Source organism: Aethalodelphis obliquidens, unplaced genomic scaffold (assembly GCF_003676395.1).
Source record: "Aethalodelphis obliquidens isolate GAN/ISIS:26980383/991018 unplaced genomic scaffold, ASM367639v1 scaffold64, whole genome shotgun sequence".
NCBI classification, from domain to species: Eukaryota; Metazoa; Chordata; class Mammalia; order Artiodactyla; family Delphinidae; genus Aethalodelphis; species Aethalodelphis obliquidens.
Window position 1 is genome coordinate 989,327 of NW_020838008.1, and position 22,462 is coordinate 1,011,788.

A 22,462-nucleotide genomic window follows, 5' to 3' on the forward strand; every position below is an offset into this window, starting at 1 on the left:
GGTTGTCTTGGGGGGTGATGAAAATATCTTCTAAAAATGATTATAATAATGGCTGCACAACTCTAAATATATTAAAACCACTGAATTATATACTTTAAATTGGTGAATTATATGATAATGTGAATTATACTGCAACAAAGCTGTTAGTAAAAATTCTTAGAATTAGTGGTAAATATATAGAAAACTAAGAAAAAAGGATAATTACATGGAAAACAAAATATGTGGGAAATGAAAAATATTTAATTACATCTTAAGATTGTAAGCAGTGAAGATCTATAATTATGATATAACTTTACTGGGAGACTGGAGAAATCTACGTGCATGTATATGTGAATGTATGTACATGTATGCTGCAGGGAGAGAGGAGGAGGTTGAGGGAAAAGAATGAAATCCTTATCTGCCGTGGGGAGCTATCATATATGATGAATAAAATTTAGAAATCGAAAAGTAGTGGGACTTCCCTTTAGGTCCAGCGGTTAAGACTCCACACTTTCACTGCTGAGGGCCGGGGTTTGATCCCTGCTGGGGGGAATAAGATCCCTCAAGCCATGCAGGGTGTGGCCAAAAAAAAAAAAAAGTAGCAACAGAAGCAGACTATTTACAAGTAGGTAAATGCCAAAATAATAAGCTGAAAGAATTAGAAGTTGTTTCATGTAGAGTGGTAGAAATGGGGAAGAGGGGTGTTTGGAGGACAGTTATTTTATGTAATAACTTTGTCGAACTCATTTGATTCTTTAAATTAGGGGCATTCATAACTTCTACTTTTTAAAAATGCTTTAACTCAAAACAAGAAATTTTAAAGTTTTAAGAAACTATTACAAAATTGGGAGGCTATACAACAGAGGGGAAGTAGATGATATATTATGTGTTTTTCTCCCATAGCAAAAAAACTAGATAGCTTTTAAAATACAAAAATCAGGGAATTCCCTGGCAGTCCAGCACTTAGGACTCCACATTTTCACTGCCAAAAGACTGGATCGGGGAACTAAGATCCTGCAGGCTGCGCAGCATGGCCAAATAAATAAATAAAATTTAAAAATCAATGGCATTAAGTACTGAATACACACTTTTAAAAGGTCAAAAATGGGAATTTTTATGTTATGTACACTTCACCACAACTTTTTAAATAAATTATTTTTTAAATTAAAAAACCGCTAGGAGGTAAGACCAGGGATATGGGGAGGGGTGTTAATGTAGTATGCATATAAAACTCATCACCTAATATCACTTTATACTATTTTTAACTTGCACATGTATTAACTTATAAAGTGAAAAGTACCATTCAAAACAGTATAGCTGGGCTTCCCTGGTGGCGCAGTGGTTGAGAGTCCGCCTGCCGATGCAGGAGACACGGGTTCGTGCCCCGGTCCAGGAGGATCCCACGTGCCACGGAGCGGCTGGGCCCGTGAGCCGTGACCGCTGAGCCTGCGCGTCCAGAGCCTGTGCTCCGCAGCAGGAGAGGCCACAACAGTGAGAGGCCCGCGTACCGCAAAAAAAAAAAAACAGTATAGCTAACACTAGTAGCAACTAACACTAATCGAGTGCTTTTTCTATAGCAGGCACATTCTAAGTACTTCTACATGTACTAACATACTGTATTTAATTCTCACAGTATCCCTAACAGAGTAGATGCCATACTTTCCCCCATTTTACAAAAGAAATTAAGACATACAGAGGTTAAATAATCTGCCCAACATCACCGCTATAGACCCTGAACTGGAACCTAGCTGTCCAACTCTAGAGTTAATATTTTTAACCACTATACTATACTGCCTCTCTGTTCTTTAACATTGAGAACAAGATTTAGCACAGTAAAATTCAAAGGATCACTAAAATACTTAACGCCTACTCTCCAACTCCACTGAGAAATAAATATCATCAATAGTTTTAAGTGACAACCTTGAGGCTATAATCTCTAAATCTGCTTATAGACTCAAATCATAGCCCATAAAAGCCCAATAACTTAGTTAAAACTAAACAGCACTTTAAAAAAAAAATCTAACCACAAGCCTTTTTACAACAGAAAACAATTCAACTTTTACTCACTGCCTTCTACTTGATTAACCCAGGAGGGCAAAAAGAACAATATTCTTTTTTTTTAAATTATTTATTTATTTGGTTGCACCAGGTCTTAGTTGCAGCACGTGGGCTCCTCAGTTGCAGCTCCAGGGCTCCTTTAGTTGCGGCTTGCCAGCTCCTCAGTTGTGGTATGTGAACCCTTAGCCTGCGCGTCCGGAGCCTGTGCTCCGCAACAGGAGAGGCCACAACAGTGAGAGGCCCGCGTACCGCAAAAAAAAAAAAAAAAAAAAAAAAATCATACATACACAACACTGTGAATTAACTATACTTCAATTTTTAAAAATCATGCACAAAAATCCTTTGAATAAAATTAGGCAAGCTATTAACAACAATTCAAAAGCTTAAAAAAATTTGTTTATAATTTCACGGGTGTGTGTTTCACCTGTAGGAGGGGAAGATAAGTATTTGGTGGTAGAGAGAAGCTACATAACAATGAATTTTAAAGTATCCTTTTTTGGCTAATAAAGAACTTATAGATACGTTACCTTTGGAACATAAATGCACTCTACCCAAAAAATAAAGCAAAACATAGAATCATACTGAATCTCAGCAATAGGAACCTTGCTTTACATCAGAACCACCTGGAGATGCCCACCAGAGTCTCAAAAGATTCTGATTCTAGAGACTTCCCTGGAGGTCCAGTGGTTAAGACCCAGTGGTTCTACTACATGGGGCATGGGTTCGATTCCTGGTCGGGGAACTAAGATCCCACATGCCACAAGGCGCAACCAAACAAACAAACAAAAAAAGGGTGAATCTATAAAATAGTGTGTGAGAATAGAGCCAGGAATCTTTTATTTCTAAAAGTTTCCAACATGATTCTAAAGCAGTTTAATCACTCATGCAGATGATTAATATCCTCTTAGAACACTATCCCTAGGTGTCATCCAACATGCATTTGACTATCCCCAGGGACAAAAAATTCACTACTTCCCAAAATACTTTAATTCTAATGGAAAGCACTAAATTTTGGGAATCCTTACTTATGTTGAAATGGATTGATATCTGTCTTCCTTTACTTTTTCTCCTCCTCTAGCTTCTACGTAACTGGTTATTAAACTTAAAAGTTGTTAGTATTCAATACCAATACTACTCAGGCATTGGATATCACTCAGGAAAGAAAATGAAAATCTAAATATCCTTCAGGAACTTGCTTCAATCTAATTTTTATGAAAATCATATTAAATTTGTAACAAATGTCTTTAGATGTAAACATATTTGAACCATAAAATCTATTCCTAGGAATTTATCCTAAAGATACAACTAAATTGTAATATTTTATGCCAAAGCTGGATGTTGTTTGCAATGGACCAAATTTATGTCCCCCAAAACTCATGCTGAAATCCTAACCCCAAATGTGATATTAGAAGAAGGACCTTTGGGCTGCAATTAGGTCTTAAGGGTAGAATGCTCGTTAATGGAATCAGCACCCTTAAAACAAGGGAACCCAGAGAGCTCTCTTGCCCTCTTTCTTACCACGTAAGGATACAATAAGTCTACAACCTGGAAGAGAGCCCTCACTAGAACCTGACCATGATGGCAACCTGATCTCAGACTTCAAGCCTTCAGAACTGTGAGAAATAAATTTCTGTTGTTTATAAGCCACTCAGTCTGTGGTACTCTGTTATTTATAAAAAGTCATTTCTGCATCTTTTTCTAAAACAAGGACATTTTCTTTTATTCTTTAAAATTTTTACTGTGTCTTATTTTTTCAGCCTTACTGAGGTATAATCGACAAATAAAATTATAAGATAATTAAATCTGTAAGTTTTTTACTTTTTAAATTTACATCTAGCAGTATTCACTTCCTCGGCATACACTTTTATAAGTTTTAGCATGTACATAGATTCTTGTAAGCACCACCATAAATAGAATACAAAACAATTCCAATATCCACAAAGAATTCCCTCACGCTATCCCTTTGTAGTCAAACCCTTCCTCCACCCCCAAACCCTGGCAACCACTGATCTGTTGTTCTCTGTGCCTACGGTTTTGTCTTTTCGAGAATATCATGTTAGACCCATTCAGAATGTAATCTTATGTGACTGCCATAATGCTTTGATACTTATCCATATTACTAGTATGTCAATACTTGATTCCTTTTTATTGCTGAATAGCATTCCATAATATAGATATAGCAGTTTACTTATCCATTCACCCACTGAAGGACATTTGGGTTGTTTCCAGTTTGGGGCAATTATGAATAGTGCTGCTACAAACATTCACATACACATTTTTGTGTAAACAGTAAGTTTATATTGCCCTAAGACAAATTCCTAGAAATGGGCTTGTTGAGACAGATGGTAATTGTATACTTTGTAATAAACTGACAGACTTTTCCAGAGTCTGCATTCTCACCAGAAGTATTAGTTTCAGCTAATCCTCATCCTCACCAATACTCAGTACTGTCAGTGCAATATTTTATTATTTTATTTTAGCCATGCTAAAAGATACGTAAATGGCACTTCATTGTGGTTTTAATTTGCATTTCCCTAATGACTAAAGATGAGCATCTTTACATGTGCTTATAAGCCATCCAAACATCTTTATTGAAATATCTGTTCAAATCTTTCACCCATTTTTGAAACTGGGTTGTTGATTTTTTAGGGGTTTTTCCCCCTATGTTGAGTTTTGAAAGCTCTTCATAAATTCTGGATATAAGTCCTTTCTAAGATATGTGCTTTGCAAATATATTCTCCCAATTCATGGCATATCTTTTCATTCTCTTTAACTGTGTCCTTCACAGGAAAAAGTGTTTTGTTTTTGGGTTTTTTTTGCGGTACGCGGGCCTCTCACTGTTGTGGCCTCTCCCGTTGCAGAGCACAGGCTCCGGACGCACAGGCTCAGCGGCCATGGCTCACGGGCCCAGCCATTCCGCGGCATGTGGGATCTTCCCGGACCAGGGCACGAACCCGTGTCCCCTGCATCGGCAGGTGGACTCTCAACCACTGCGCCACCAGGGAAGCCCAGGAAAAAGTTTTAAATTCTGATGAAGTTCACTTCACCAATTTTTTCTTTCACAGATCATGCTTTTGGTACTGTATCTAAGAGCTCTTTGCCAAACCCTAGGTCAAGAAGACTTTTCCCAATGCTTTCTTCTAAAGGTTTTACTGCTTTATGTTTTACATTTAGGTTTATGATTCGAGTTAATTTGTGTATAAGATATATGTTACATAGGTTGAGGCTCACTTTACATGTGGATCCCCAGTTTTCCAACATCGTATATTTGAAAAGACTGTCCTTTCTCCATTGAAGTATGTTTGCACCTTTGTCAAAAAATCGGTTGACTATATCTGAATAAGTCTATTTCTGGGCCCCCTATTCCATGCCTTTGGCCAATACACCACACTGTCTTGATTAGTGTAGCTTTACAGTACATCTTAAAATTGGACATTGTGAGTCTTCCAACTTCGTTCTTTTTCAAAATTGTTTTGATTATTCTAGTTCCTTTAACTTTTCGATACATAATGATTTGAAACTAAAGCCATAATAGTCATCTCTCTTTAGTGGTTTCCTTGACCTCAAGAAAACTGTCATTTTTACTGTTGCATTTTATCTTGTCAAAACCAGTTCAAAATATGTTCTCTAAATATAATATGTAGGCACTCATAACTTTTGACCCAATATATCCAGTACCAGAAACTTATGTGAAAAACACAAATATAGATATAAAAATGTGTTCAACATAGTATTCTTTAGAAAGCAAAATAAATCTCCAGATCCAACAAAAGGGGAAAGGTTAAATAATGACTAGTTGGGAAAATGTTCAAAATATGTTAAGTTTTTTTAAAATGGATACACGGTATCCAACTTTTTAGATGAAATACAGTGTATTTCAGAAGAAATATACTTTAAAGTATTATTTCTGGATAGCATCATTACAAGTGACTTTTTAAAAGATTTTTTAAAATTAATTTATTTCATTTATTTATTTTTGGCTCTGTTGGGTCTTCGTTGCTGCATGTGAGCTTTCTGCAGTTGTGTGTACTCTTCATTGCGATGCGCGGGCTTCTCATTGCAGTGGCTTCTCTTGCTGCGGAGCACAGGCTCTAGGAACGCGGGCTTCAGTAGTTGTGGCTCATGGGCTTTAAAATGCAGGCTCAGTAGTTGTGGCGCACGGGCTTAGTTGCTCCGCAGCATGTGGGATCTTCCCGGACCAGGGCTCAAACCCATGTCCCCTGCATTGGCAGGCAGATTCTTAACCACTGCACCAACAGGGAAGCCCACAAGTGACTTTTTTCTTCGTAGTTTCAAGAACTTTAAAAACTTTCTACCATAAACATGTGTTCACTTATAACTGGGTATAAATATTTTGAGGTGTTTTTTAAAAATTTATTTATGTTCAATTTATTTTTGGCTGCGTTGGGTCTTTGTTGCTATGGGCGGGCTTTCTCTGGTGGCAGCAAGCGGGGGCTACTCTTCCTTGCAGTGCACGGGCTTCTCATTGCAGTGGCTTCTCTTGTTGCAGAGCACAGGCTCTAGGCTCACGCGGGCTCAGTAGTTGTGGCTCGCGGGCTATAGAGCACAGGCTCGGCAGTTGTGGCGCACGGGCTTAGTTGCTCCGCAGCATGTGGGATCTTCCCGGACCAGGGCTCGAACCCGTGTCTCCTGCATTGGCAGGTGGATTCTTAACCACTGCGCCACCAGAGAAGCCCGTATTTTGAGTTTAAAAAAAAAAAAAAAGTGTTACTGCCACGTACACAGAAAAATGCAGGTACCTCCGTATCAGCTTGTACATTATTAGTATCAAGCTTGTTCATTAAGATATGAGAAAAAAAAAAAAGATATGAGTAACCCACATGACAATGTTAAGAGAACTTATTCTAAACCCTACAAATTCTTCTTCTCAGCTGTTACAACAGTTACAACACAATTTTCTCTACACTTGTCTTCATGTTTAACATTGGACAGAATTCTAGGCACAATATTTTAAATTACATCATTAATAAATGACACACAAAGAAAAGATATTTGCAACATGCAATACATCTGACCAATGACTAACTTCCTTTATGCAAGCAGCCTTTATTCTATTAAAAAAAAAAAACCTAAAGAAAAATGGGCAAAGAACAAGGATAGTTAACTTGCATAAATGTTACAAATGGCCAATGACATGAAAGTAAGCTAAATTTCATTCACAATTAAAAGAAACAACTGGGGCTTCCCTGGTGGCAGAGTGGTTAAGAATCCGCCTGCCAATGCAGGGGACACGGGTTCGAGCCCTGGTCCAGGAAGATCCCACATGCTGGGGAGCAACTAAGCCCGTGAGCCACAACTGCCGAGCCTGCGCTCTAGAGCCCCTGTGCCACAACTACTTGAGCCCATGTGCCTAGAGCCCGTGCTCCGCAACAAGAGAAGACACCACAATGAAAAGCCCACAAACCACAACCAAGAGTAGCCCCTGCTCAACGCAACTAAAGAAAGCCCGCATACAGCAACTAAGACCCAACGCAGCCATAAATAAATAAGAAATAAACAAACAAACAACCAGACTTCCCTGGTGGTGCAGTCATTAAGAATCTGCCTGCCAATGCTGAAACACGGGTTCAATCCCTGGTTCAGGAAGATCCCACATGCCATGGAGCAACTAAGCCCGTGCGCCACAACTACTGAGCCTGTGCTCTAGAGCCCGCAAGTCATAACTACTGAAGCCTGCATGCCTAGAGGCTGTGCTCCACAACAAGAGAAGCCACCACAACGAAAAGTCCACGCACCGCAACGAAGAGTAGCCCCTGCTCACCGCAACTAAAGAAAGCCCTCACGCAGCAACGAAGACCCAACACAGCCAAAAATAAACAAATAAATAAAAAAGAAAAGAAACAACCATCATAAAGGCTGATTTATCAGGACTGCAAATTTTATACTTTGACAATACTCATGTTTCATCACAGAATATATATTAACATTTTTGAAGGGTAATTTGACTATCTAGTAAAATTAAATACACATACCCTTTAATCCAACAAATCCACTCACAAAAGTATAGAGGTATGTAAAAATTTCCTGTTCAGCCTTGCTTGTCAGAGTAAAGAGCTGAAAACAATTTTTCATGAATAGGGGAATAAATAAAGTACTTCCTTAACGACTTGAATATTGTGCAACAGTTACAAATGATGAGATAACCCATAAATATTAATAATGGAAAGATCTCCAAAATAAACTGTTTTTTAAGTAGCAAGATGCATGGACTTCCCTGGTGGTGCAGTGGTTAAGAATCTGCCTGCTAATGCAGGGAACATAGGTTCCAACCCTGATCCAGGAAGACTCCACATGTCGCGGAGCAACTAAGCCTATGCGCCACAACTACTGAGCCTGTGCTCTACAGCCTGCGAGCCACAACTACTGAGCCTGCGTGCCACAACTACTGAAGCCTGTGCGCCTAGAGCCAGTGCTCCACAACGAGAAGCCACTGCAATGAGAAGCCCGCGCATCACAACGAAGAGCAGCCTCCGCTCGAAGCAACTAGAGAAAAGCCCGCGCACAGCAACACAGACCCAATGCGGCCAAAAATAAGTAAATAAATAAATTTAAAAAAAAAAAAGCAAGACGCAGAAAAATACTTATAGTATAACCACATTCATAGTTTTAAAATGCATAGATATGTTTGTAGATACATAGAATATTTCTGGAGGATTACATTCAAACAGTTAAGTGATTTTTGGGGGAGAGAAAGACTTTCATACTGCTTGAATTGTTTTCCTAGACTAATTTTAAGAAAAATAATAAATGAACACCCTTAATAAATGTTCCTCATTACATCTTTCTTAGGAAAAAATATATTCCTATATAATAGCTACATGATAAGATTAATCCATCATGAACTTAGTATTTTTCCCCACCAAATCCCACCAAATCTACTAAACTAAATTTAAGTGGCTCCATGTTGAAGCTGAGATAAGACTAAGTCCTGCACAAAGATGTCTGAGTTAAAGCAGAGAAGAAATAATGTGGAAAAAATAGGTAGCTAACCAGATTTGGGGCCAAAACTTACCATAATTACTTTATAACAAATGTCTGGTGACCTCCAGGGCTAGAAACATTGTAACTTTACTTTTGGTACTATAATAATATCTTCAGTTTGGAATAAAATATAATTATCATCAGTCTAGTTTTAATGTCTTAAAACTGAAGACAGCAGTTCAGTAATTAAATATATTCAGTTGCCAACAAACAATTTTTCTTTTTTAAAGAGAGAGAGAACAAGTGTTGCTGAAGATGTAGAGAAATTAGAACCACCATACTACCAGTGGGAATGTAAAATTGGAAAACAGTCTGGCAGTTCCTCAAATAGTTACACATAGAGTTATCATATGACCCAGTAATTCTATTCCTAGGTAAATACTCAAGAGAAATGAAAACACTTGTACACAAATGTTTGTATCAGCATTATTTATAACGGCCAAACAGTGGAAAACAACCCAAATGTTCATGAACTGATGAATGGATAAATAAAATGTCCATACAATGGAACATTATTTAACAATGAAAAGGAATGAAGTATTGATACATGCCACAACATATATGAATCTTGTAAACAATATGCTAAATGAAAGGCCACATATTATATGATTACATTTATATGAAATACAAATCTATATGTTTACAGAGTAGGCAAACCTATAGTCCCAGGAAGCAGACAGGTTGCCTAGAGCATGGGGAGAAATGGGGAGTGACTGCTAAAGGGTATGGGGTTTCTTTTTGGAGTGATGAAAATATTCTAAAATTGTGGTGATGGTTGTACAACTCTGTGAATATACTAAAAGTCACTGAATTGTACATTTAAATGGGTGAATTGTATGTATATTATATCTCAATAAAGCTGCTATTTTTTTTAAAAGGAAGAAGGGAAATCTATTACAGTCTTAAGAGGCACATCACCAAATGCAATCGTGGACCTTACTGTGGATTTTGACTCAAACTAACTTAAAATTATGTCTGTGAGACAATTGGGAAAATCTGAACACTGACTGGATATTAGATAATATTAAGGAATTGTTTATTTAATAAGTGTAAGGATAATACAATTATGTTTTTAGAAAGATTCTTTATCTTTTACGGACTCCAATATTTAGGGATGAAAGGATATGATATCTGGGGTTTATTTTAAAACAATCTAATTAGGGAGAGTGGGGATTAACAGGAGAGAATCCAAGAGGTCATTCACAGTGAACTGGGTCTTAAGATACAAGCTGGAGTTCACGGACTAAAGAGGATGCGAAAAACATTGAAAAATGAAAAAGGCATTCCAGACAGGTAACGGCTTAGGCAATGGCACTGTCAAAGACCACCTATGGGGCAAGAACAGAAAATACAGTTGGAAAAGTAAGCAACAACCAGATCATGAAGGGCCTTATATGTCACACAAAGGAATTTTTATTTAATTTTGTGGAAGATGGACTGATAAGTTGTTTTTGTTTTTGTTTTTTTGGTGGGGACAGGACAGATTAGAGCTTTAGATAGGTTACTCTGGTGGCATTATAGACTGAAGGGGCACAAAACACTGCTGTCGAAGTCCAAGTGAGTGACAACTGAATGGGAATTTACATGGTGAGAGTAGGAATACAGATTAGGGGCTAAATACCAGAGACATGAGATACTAAAAATAACTGGATATGTGGAAAGAGGAAGCAGAAATCATCTGAACTGATTTCCAGCTTCTAGGCTTGTGTGACTAGCTAGGTAGACAATGTCCAATATCCAGGAGAATTAATATAGAAGAGGCTTATGGGAAAGGTAGAGTTCAGTTTAGTGTTTAGTGTAAGTAGGACACACTGGTGTAAATGTGTACTAGGCAGGCAAAAACTCAAGAGAGGTCTAATTAGAGATGCAGACATGTAAGTCTTTGGGACATATCTGGTAGCTGGAACAATAACCCAGGAGAGCTTGTTTGTTACAGTTCACAAGCCACAGAAATGTAACCTATTTTAAAAGTTCCCTCCCTACTCTACCTTGTTAAGAATTATTTCATTCAAGGTGTATATGTAAACAGAATGATCAAGATGTAGTTAATCTTATATTTAGGAGACTTTATATATATTGGAGAGGGGAGAAAAAAATATATATATATATATTTGGCTAAAAGTCACCAAAATTATTCTTTAACAAACTGCATGCATGCAGAGTATTATCAAAGCATAAGTACAGTGATAAAAATATACTTTTCTAATTATTCTGATTCCTTTAATGTATCAAGAACCATTAAAATATTCATAATTTATTTCAAAATCCTCCACTTTATAAGAAATTCTGCACTTCTGAAATGCACTTCTAGTCTGCTTTTAAAAGATCTAATGTCTTCTGATATTCTAAAAAGTAAGGCTAAAACAAAACTGGGTTTAATTGTTTTGTTTTATTCATTAGATTTTCCAAAATGAGGTTAAGCAATCTTGATCTTCATGGGACTACAGAAGTCAAGGTTGCTATATCTAGCAGGTTTTGCTAATGCCTCTCATTATCACTGCTCCAAAATTCTTAACCTCTCCTAAATGTTTTATAATACTTAAACTATAAGAGAAGCCCTTTACAGAGATCCTAATTTGCTATATTACTATATAACCAAGAACTCAATCTTAATTTTTAGCTAAACCTTCAGTCACCAAGAACATTAGATTTAATTGAGGCAACCTGGCAACTATAGAAAAATGTCACTGATGGAAAAACCCAAATAAAATCCAATTTCTTCCAGAAAGGGAAAGCACAACTAGAAGAACTAAGCAATCCAAATATTGAGCCACTAGTCTTACCACTATGTTCTAGACGAGGGACTGAATCACCTAAGATCTAAGGAAGAAATTCAGGTATCAGTAATTTCTTGAAACTGCATGCAGAATTCGGGGGCACAACTATCATTCTCAAAGGATGTGACCTCCCTCAAAAGATAACTTATTCTACAATTTACCAATTAAAAAAAATAATAACTTCAGAAAAAAATGGTTATATAAGAAAAGGGGCAACTCATCAATTCAAAACTCAGTAAGTGCTCTCCCCTTAAAACCCTTTCAATATTAGATTCCTTAGATCTTAATCTAAATTCTACAGAATTTCCATATCTTCAGTAAGACTTCTCTTTTTTTGTCTAGTAATTTTTCCCTCATTCTTATTTAGAGTAAATGTTGAAATATGATTAACAAAGTCCAAAGAACTCAGAGTAGAAACCCTGAGGACACAGTTACTATAATTTTTTTCTTTTTAAGTTTTATTGAAGTACAGTAGATTCATAATGTTGTGTTAATTTCTGCTGTACAGCAAAGGACGCAGTTATACACATATATATTCTTTTTCATATTCTTTTCCATTATGGTTTATCACAGGATATTGGCTATAGTTCCCTATGTTATCCAGTAGGACCTTGTTGTTGTTGTGGTTTTTTTCTTTTTTTACCTTTAGGGCTGAAGTTTTCCCACAGGGGTTAGCCCTTAATCACTTAAATATATTACTCCTACCCCTATTTAGCCAATGGGAGAAACAGCAGTTATGTGACAAGACCAAGACGAGCCTTCTTAAGTAATAAGGTTTTTTTGTTTGTTTGTTTTAAACCCAACTACCAGAACTCAAATGAGCTTTGCCCCCTTCAGAGCAAACACCTCAGAAGGCTGGCTATACACCCACTCCAACAATGCCAGACTGCCACTACTCAAAACAATTCAAGACTTCTTTTTTTGAGAACTGCCTCAGAACCTATTACACGCTTCTTAATGTTCTTATTAGTGGCAAATCTTTACTTCTTCAGTGTGGACTTTTTTTTAAAACATCCAAAGGTGATCCAGATTCAACTTGGTAAATGAGGGAAATAATCTGAGTAATAGTATATTTTAGTCAAAAATGAAATGTGAACATGAAGTATTAGACTAATTTTACCTGTGCCTCTACCAACAATTTCAAAAGTAAAGTTTCAAATCATAAGAATATTCCTTTGAATAATGACACTTTTTTATTTTGCCTTATATATATCAGGTATGGTTTCAAGTAAACTTAAAAATCTGTTTTCTAAGCTTTAAATCACTCTGTTTCTATAAAGAATTACTACATATTGTCCAAGGTTTTGTGACTTTGCCAATTCTTAATATTATCTTATAAATGGGACCATGGTTATTTTCAATGAGGTAGCAAACATTCAATGTTTACAATCTGAATTTCTATGTATGCTACTAAATGAGCCACATAATCCAAATTATTTCAAGGGATTTATCCCTCAAATTAAGCATCAGCTGCCCATGCAGCAAATACAGAAAAGCAGATAACTGTGAAATTTGAAAATCCAAATACACAACAGACTGAAACTATGGCAATGATCTTAAGATGCTGTAATTAACGCATGAATATATGGCTTCCTCTGATGATTAAATTTTTTAACATCTTATTTTAGAATAGTTATAGATTCACAACATATATTTGCAAAGATAGTAATGAGAGATCTGTACCTTTCACTAAACTTCCCCCAATGGTTGCATCTTACATAATTATAGTCTCATATTAGAACTAGGAATTTGACACTGGTACAATATGTGAGTGTAGTTCTGTGTCATTTTATGGTCTGTGTAGATCTGTGTAACTACCAACACAATTAAGTTACAGAACTACTCCATCCACAAAGATCTCCCCTATGCTCCTCCTTCATAATCACATCCACCTCCTTCCCCCCACCCCAACATCTCTAACCCCCTAGCAACCACTGACTTGTTTTTGTTTATACTTCTGACATTTCAAGAATGTTATATAGGGCTTCCCTGGTGGTACAGTGGTTGGGAATCCGCCTACCGGCGTAGGGGACACAGATTCAAGCCCTGGTCCAGGAGGATCCCACATGCCGCGGAGCAACCGAGCCTGTGCACCACAGCTGCTGAGCCTGCGTCCTAGAGCTCACAAGCCACAACTATTGAAGCCCATGTGCCACAACTACTGAAGCGCACACGCCTGGGGCCCATGCTCGGCAATGGGAGAGGCCACCGCAATGAGAGGCCCGCGCACCACAGTGAGGAGTAGCCCCTGCTCGCCGCTACTGGAGAAGGCCTGCACACAGCGGCGAGGACCCAACGCAGCCAAAAATAAATAAATAAAATAAATTTATTAAAAAAGAAAAAAAAAGAATGTTATATAAATGGGACCATACAATATGTAACCTTTTGAGATTGACTTTTTTTCACTCAGTGTAATGCTCATCCAAATTATTACATGTATCAATAGTTCCAAAAGTAAATAAAGATGCTGTCAACAGAGATAAGGAACACCAGGGCTTCCCTGGTGGCGCAGTGGTTGAGAATCTGCCTGCCAATGCAGGGGACACGGGTTTGAGCCTTGGTCTCGGAAGATCCCACATGCCACGGAGCAACTAGGCCCGTAAGCCACAACTACTGAGTCTGCGCGTCTGGAGCTTGTGCTCCGCAACAAGGGAGGCCGCCATAGTGAGAGGCCCGCACACCGCGATGAAGAGTGGCCCCTGCTCGCCGCAACTAGAGAAAAGCCCTCGCACAGAAACGAAGACCCAACACAGCCAAAATAAATAAATAAATAAACAGCGTTCCCTTTAAAAAAAAAAAAAAAAGGAATACCAGTTAACAGACTCAACTGAAAGAACAACAAAGTAAGTTTTAATCTTACACTGATTAAGTTTCCTATGGTGCTTAAATATACTTGGAAAAGCATTAAGACTATTATTTTAAAAGCATAAATGTCCATTGACAGATGAATGGATAAAGATGTGGCACATATATACAATAGAATATTACTCAGCCATAAAAAGAAACGAAATTGAGTTATCTGTAGTGAGGTGGATGGACCTAGAGTCTGTCATACAGAGTGAAGTAAGTCAGAAAGAGAAAAACAAATACCGTATGCTAACGCATATATATGGAATCTAAAAAGAAAAAAAAAATGGTACTGATGAACCTAGTTTCAGGGCAGGAATAAAGAGGTAGACACAGAGAATGGACTTGAGGACATGGGGTGGGAGGGCGAAGCTGGGGCAAAGGGAGAGTAGCATCGACATATATATACTACGGAATGTAAAATAGTTGGCTGGTGGGAAGCAGCAGCATAGCACAGGGAGATCGGCTTGGTGCTCTGCAATGACCTAGAGGGGTGGGATAGGGAGGATGGGAGGGAGGCTCAAGAGGGAGGGGATATGGTAACATGTGTATGCATATGGCTGATTCGCTTTGTTGTGCAACAGGAACTAACACGGTATTGTGAAACAATTATATACTCCAATAAAGATCTATTAAAAAAAAAGCATAAACCAATATTGTATTAAGAAATTTAACTCCCGCTATGATCTCCCACCATCACTTCAGAGGTGTTTTATCATCATTTCTAACCTCAAGATTAGTTTTTTTAGACATATTTCTCAACTCTAGCACCTTCCCACTCTCCCCTTAAAAATGAGAAAGTTGCTATTAAAGGAATCAATTTGCCAATAAAAAAAAATCCTTCTGCAATATGATTTGTTACTCTCTAATCCAAGTAGTCCAAGAACAACAACAAATCCAATTTTTCCAGTGAATTTAACAGTTATAAGCTGAAGTCATAACAATCTCTCCCCATAATTTGAAGGGACAATTACCTTGTGACCTTTAAACTTATAAAATTTAAAATAAAAATAGTTCCTTTTCAAATGCTCCATAAAGTTTCTTTTCCTTTTTTTTTTTGAACCGCACCATGCAGCATATGGGATCTTAGTCACCTGACTAGGGATCGAACCTGTGTCCCCTGCAGTGGAAGCACAGAGTCTTAACCACTGGACCACCAGGGAAGTCTCATCCATAAATTTTATTTTCTTAAAGCTCCACTTTTATACCTTCAAACAACATCCTGAGAGATAAAAGATCTCACCAAGAGAATAACACAGGCTTTAGAGTCAAGCAGTCTGGTAGTCCAGCTTGGTATTACAACTTTCTAGCTGAGGAACCCGAGCAAGTTAAACAAACTCTATGATTGTTTCCATATATATATATAATAGCAGCCACACCTCACAGGAGAATTATATGAGATATTCTATTTAACGTATGTGGCACACAGTAAGCACTCAATAAATGTTAGCTACTAATATCTATATTACTGTAATAAGGATAGTAGCGTGTATCTGCAATTAGATATGACCTTCAGAGTTTTAGCATGTTCTAAGTGCTCATTCTACTTACCTTACCAATAGGTTTACAACAGAAATTTAATTTATTGGATTGTAACAAAAACATTTTTATATTTGTTATTAAAACAAATCAAGTAAAGGTGCTTAAAGTGGATATTCATTTTCTATCTTAAATACATATTCCCAAATCTGAATATTCCAATTCTCATATGGAAGAATATTTATGTAAAATCAAACCTTGGCAATCCAAACTAAAATTATCTCTTCAATTTAGTATCTATCATTCCATTCACTTCAGAATCAATTAGTTTAAAGAAACATTAAGCATACAACTCTGAATAACAATTTCTCTCTGAATAAAGCTGAAATGAATTAATTCTGTGTTGACAAAACACTTTCAAAGAGGCTCAGCTCAGTCTTATTTGGATATCTATGTAGCTGTACACGAAACAGTCCAAAAGAATTTCAGGAACATAAAAGAATTAAAACTTTTAAATAGGACCTTTCAGCAAGATGGAGTTCTATAGTCGTAAACCCTGAATTTGTAACTCTTCCTGTTATTTTCCCATAACTAGATTAGCAGAAGTAGGCCAATTTCTTAGGTGATCTCCTTTATTTCACCTGTCTCCAACAGATTCTTCTGGAACCTTAGACTAGGACCACTAATACTAAGTTGCAAAGATGGAACAGAACATTTCATCATGACAAACTGTGGTTATGTTGACCAATGTGCTAACTGGCCTTAAAACTCTGATTTTAATTACCATTACAATTCTGTCAGTAACATCTACACCTCACATTTCTGTATTTCAAAGTCCGCACAAAGATTTTTATGAAGATCATTCATAAAAGCTCTAAGGTTATCAATGTCCGAATTCTTTTCCTTACTAACTAAAAGGTAGTAACACTTCCTACAGTGCTTGCCTTTGATGTGTGTTCGATAAATATTGTTTACGAACACAAACCTCTGAAAAAGGGGAATCAATAAGCAGCAAAAAGTACTGAGAACACAAATCCTTGGTTCAAAAAGAAATAATCCTTATTTTATCAAATTTAAGACACTGATGCTGGCATTTAAAAAAATTTTATCAGAAGATTTCAATGGAAGGGTCTCTTACACCTAGGTCACTAGTGTCAGCTGGCCGATGGCAATTCTAAGACTTCATGGACTCATTCCAAATTTGAGAAGTGAAACTAGAAAAATATGCATCTTGGAATCAACTTAATACAGTAAAAGCATACTCTATGAAATACTGAGGTGTTATATTTGCCAGAGGTGGGGGCTGGGGATAGGGGACTAAAATTGCATTTAGTGCCCCAAACCATTGGACATTAACCACGTTTCCATTTACAATGTTGCTTTAGTTCACCCAGCACTCAAGACAAGTTCAGCTTCCAGAAAAGGTAACAGCTAAAAGCCCAAGAGGTGTTCTTAAAGCAACTGAGGAAAAACTTAAAACTAAGAAAATTTTAACTGACTGATTCATCATAAAATTGTTTTCTAAAAAAATAGCAATACTTTTATAATGTCAAAGGTGTTTGTTTAATTTTGTTTTTAAAGTTGCCAATCCAATCCCTTAAAACAGAGATTCTTTTTTGTTGTTTTTTTTAAAAAATATTTATTTATTTATTTGGCTGTGTCGGGTCTTAGTTCCCAGACCCTTGTCCCCTGCATTGGAAGGCGGAGTCTTAACCACTGGACCACCAGGGAAGTCCCAAAAGAGGGATTCTTAACAGGTCAGTTAACCATCTGAAAATGCATACAAACTACTTTCTGTGTCCTCATTGTCTTTTGAAGAAAATTTATCAAGTTCTCAAAAGGATCCCTACACCAAAAAGACTAACAGTTGCTTAGAAAAATTGTTTCAACTGTATGTTAAGAATTTTAAAGTCATAAAATAGAATGCTATATATAATCTGAAGACCATTGCCAGGCACAGAGGTTAAGTTTGGTAGTTTGGTGTGTTTTTTTTTTTTTTTTGGGGGGGGTGGCATGCAAAGAATACATTCATTTACTCTAGAACAAATGAAAATAATGCATGTCCTTTATTTTAAAAAACAACTATTGAAGAGTTTCTTTAATACAAAACAAAGCGGTAAGTCTGATGAAGAAGATCCTATTAAGGAAAACTTTGAGTATATCACAAATACTTCCTAAATTTTATTAGTTGGGAGTTATCCAAAAAAGAAACACGCCTATATTTCATTCCCTTACATTACTGAATAAAACCAAAACTACAAAAACTGCAATACTTTAAACATTCTGCATCACTTAAACTTCAACGTTATTCCTGTCATGAAAGAGTCACTCTCATTTTCTGGTATCTAGACTCACTGCTATTGTGCATTTAGATAAATAATGCAGGCGTTCCAAGGAGGTTCTATACTAAAGCAGCCACACTAAGTTATGATCATTATCAGGACTTACTTGAAAAGACAGTTCTTTTTAAAGGAACGGAGGTGAACGTGTTAAAAGTCATCACTAACTGCTCACTTGATCGACAAGTTATTCTTCCAGTAACATAATAAAATTCCAACTTGCTCCACATTAGCAAAATTAAGTTCAGACGTGTTCTGGGTGTTCTAAGTCATCTCCTACTTTATGTTCTATAATGGCTGACCCCAGAGGAAAAATTCGAAGCAGCGAAGAAATTCACTGGGTGAATAATGAGATCAAGAAATTAGACAAAAAGATAGTGAAGCCAAAGAAGAGTTTATAACATGCAGAAAATCAGACACAAGAAACTACCTTTGCCCATCATATATCTAGATTCCCCCTGCCCACCCAAGCTAAGAATCATACAGATTCAAGATATTTAAAAAAGAAAAATAGGATGAAAAAACAAATTTGTGAAATACAGGTCTCACAAATCTCTACTACAACAGATGCCACAGTTAAAACAGACTGGAACCAACTATTTCATGATGAAAAAGATCAGTTAGAAGCCTATTAATATGTAAAAAGTAAAGGAGTTACGTTATGAAAAATTTAAAGAATGACTGGCAGCCCACTGCCTTCGGAAACTGTAATGCAAAATAGAAAAAAGAGTTTAACTTGAAAATATTGATAAATTATATTAAATGTTCAAGGACCCCCATTTGATAAGGGAGAACAGTAGTACAGAAAAGTCTGTGCCAACTTTTAACTGCAGCTGTAGTGAAACACACTAAAAGCCTTGTTTCACAAAAGCAGTGAAATAAAAAACAATGGTTTTAAACTTATCACCAGTGTCAACTGCTCATGACCATAAATTTGCCTTTTTCCAACGAAGAACTTTGGTATAAAAAGCCAAAGTCCTTTGCCAAAAGCAGAAGAAACAAAACTGACCAAAATTCTTACACAAGACTAAAACATTAAACCTGTTTAAGAATTTTCATATATTTTTTTACATGTCACAATTAAAGGTAAAAAAAAGATTAAGATATCTAACGCAACAAAATTGGAGATCAAACCATTCTTTTTAAATAAGACAAATTAAAAAGCAGTTAGTTTAAATCAGTGTATACTACAGGGAATCCTCCTTCCAAACTACCTATTCCAAACTGAGAGGGATCACCACACTCCCTTCCCAATTACTTAAGCAAAAATATTACAATTTTTAACCCATTATTTCCTTCCATGTACAGTTTGTTGTTGTTTTAACAAACTGCATAGGAATAAGATCATTCTAGCTAGTATCCATTTATCTTGACTACTGATTGTCCCAAACAATGATACTTTTTGGAAATTAAACTTCATTTCACTAAAGTTAGCCAGTAGATTTTGCAAGTATCTGCATCTGAGTACAGCGTATGGTGACCACAAAACATGAAGCATACAGTTGGTATACACGATATTCTAAACACTGAATACATGTTTTTAACTAGGTATTTAGTGACTATCAGAGACATGAATATTAAACATTCCCCTATCAATTCCTGACATTTTCTACAAAATAGACCCAATTTCAAGCCTGAAACTGAGGCTTCTACCTTTAGAGGAGTAGAAACTAAAGTAATTGGGTACTCCTTAAAAATACACGTAACTACATGACTAAGATACTCATTTAAAACTTTTGCCAAGATAGCCCCTCCCTTCAAAACAAACCAAGACTGACTCACAGCCCTATTTTACTTAATTTTGGAAACAAAAAATTAAATTAAATGAATTCCTAAGCACTCTTTTCCTCTCTCTGTTCCCCCACCATTTAAAGCATTCGACCTTCAACCTGTGATTTGCCCCTTAAAAAATGGTAAAATAAAAACAAAAACAAAAAGAAAAACCCCTCAGTATCTCCAAGTTATCTGTCTTGGAATAAAGAAACTACTGGATTCAGGAATGATAATAACCACTGTTCTAACATCCTGGAAAACAACAGAAACAATGTCTATGGTCGTTAAGGAGCGGTCCTACTCTGCGAAACCATCCCACCTCAGATGATACTTTTCATCCGTAAGACCACCCCCCCCCATTTGCTAGAGTTAACCATCTGAGCGAAAGGTTTCAATTTTGTGTCCCTAAAGTGGGAAACTCTCTCTACATAACATGTACCGCCCTCTGTGGATATTTCTACATGGGAGGCGGGGGGTGAGGGGAGCGGGGGCAGTAAAGTTGGTGGCAGGGTGAGGACAAAGGGCATTTTGAAACACCACTGAAGTAAATACAAAACGAGGACAGAAAGAGGGCTAAATTACAGTTCTCTCAAGTGGCTAATGGCAAGAAAATGCAGGCACCCTTGTTTAGCACCCCTAGGGTTCCTATTCTCCATTAACGCCCGCTGGAATGCGAAGCTGGAACCACCAGTATGCAAGAAGCCCATCAAACCCCCCAAATGTCAGGCCACTAGGCAGCCTCCGGAATGACAGGCCGGTACCCCTCCCCCACCCCACCCCAAAAAAGGTCCAATCCCATAAGTGCAGGTCACTCTGCCCTCTGGGGTAGTTCCAGCCGGCGCAGAGATGGGAAGACGAGAGGGGAAAGCCAGACCACCTCTCTTTCCGTACACCCTCGGCTGGTGAAACAAAACAAAGACCGCCCTCCTCCTCCGGTAGCCACTACCCTAGCCAAAGAGGCTTTCCTATTTCCCGGTGCAGTCTGGCCTCCCGCCCCCGCCCCCATGACAAAGAAAAGGGACTTGGTGAGCGAGCGAGGCCTTCCTGCCTCCACCGATGGGGGGAGGGAGCTGCCGAGGTGAGCAGCCCCCTCCGCTCACCCGCGCTCCCACTCTCGGCCGGGAAAACAACCGAAAGCGGCAGCCTCCACCTGGGGAAGCCTGGTCTGAGATGGGGTCGGAGGTACCTTGAAGTAGCCGCCTTCGTAGAGGGTGTTAGGGGGTCCGAAGATGGCAACCTCCCAGTTGTAGAGGTCGGATTCATCCACCAGGGTGATCCGGAAGCCCTCCACCGGCTCCTCCTGAAGGGATTTCAGCTCGAGCATCAGGGCCTTCTGCGAACTGGTCATCTGCTGCTGGGCCATCGCGGCGACGGCGGCGCCGGGCCGGGGCCCCAGTCCTCACGCACCGGCCGGGCCGGACCAGGCCCCTCCCCTCCGCTCCGCTCGCCCTCGGGCGGCCCGCACCGGGCCCCTGTCTTCACACGCCCGGCGGCCCGGACCAGGCCCCAGACGGCCCGTGGGCCGGCCCGGTTCCTCCTCACACACGACGCGGGCCGGGCCGGGCCCTTCTCCTCACACTCGGGCCGGGTGGGGGCAAGGTGGAGAGAGTTAGAGAAATTCGCTCCGGGTCCCGGGCCTCCCCCCCCCGGAGGGGGCCTCAACTTGGCGGGGGGGGGGAGAGGAGGTGGAAGCGGAGGAAGGCGGCGGAGGGCCGGCGATGGTGAGCGGACGGGGCCGAGCCGGCCCGGGAGCGCCGCGCTCGCTCGCCCTCTCGTTTCCTCCGGGGCCGCCGGGGCCGAAGGGCGCGCGGGGCCGAAGGGCGGGGGGGGGGGGGCCCGGGACGCGGGGGGCTCGCGGCGGCGGCGGCGGCTGCGCGGGGGGAGGGGCGACGGCGGAGGAGGAGGAGAAGAGCAAGAGCGCCTCGCGCCGCGGGAGCGACGGAGCCGAGAAGAAGGAGGGAGGGAGAGTGGGAGGAGGGGCGCACGTCGGGAGGGAGGGCGGCTCTCGGCGGCGGGCGGCCCGACGCGACGCGCGTGCGCGCGCCCCTCCCTCCCCCGCCCTCCTCTCCCTCCTCCTCCTCCTCCTCCTCCTCCTCCTCCTCCTCCCTCCTCCCTCCCCCTCCTCCCTCTCCCCCTCCCACTCCTCCCACTCCTCCCACTTCCCTGCCTCCTCTCCACCGCCCCGCGCAGTGGCGGAGCTTTGTGACG

The 22,462-nt window shown here is 39.2% G+C and overlaps 1 protein-coding gene across 1 annotated transcript in view; it reads right to left on the reverse strand.

The window, feature by feature from the left end:
• UBE2R2 (ubiquitin conjugating enzyme E2 R2) overlaps window positions 1-22,117 on the reverse strand; it is a 95,557-nt gene extending 73,440 nt beyond the window's left edge. The window contains exon 1 of the mRNA XM_027089057.1: window positions 21,441-22,117. Within this exon, the coding sequence (XP_026944858.1) occupies window positions 21,441-21,617 (177 nt within the window). The 5' untranslated portion in view covers window positions 21,618-22,117. The remainder of the gene's footprint in view (window positions 1-21,440) is intronic.
• Between the last annotated feature and the right edge of the window lie 345 nt (window positions 22,118-22,462).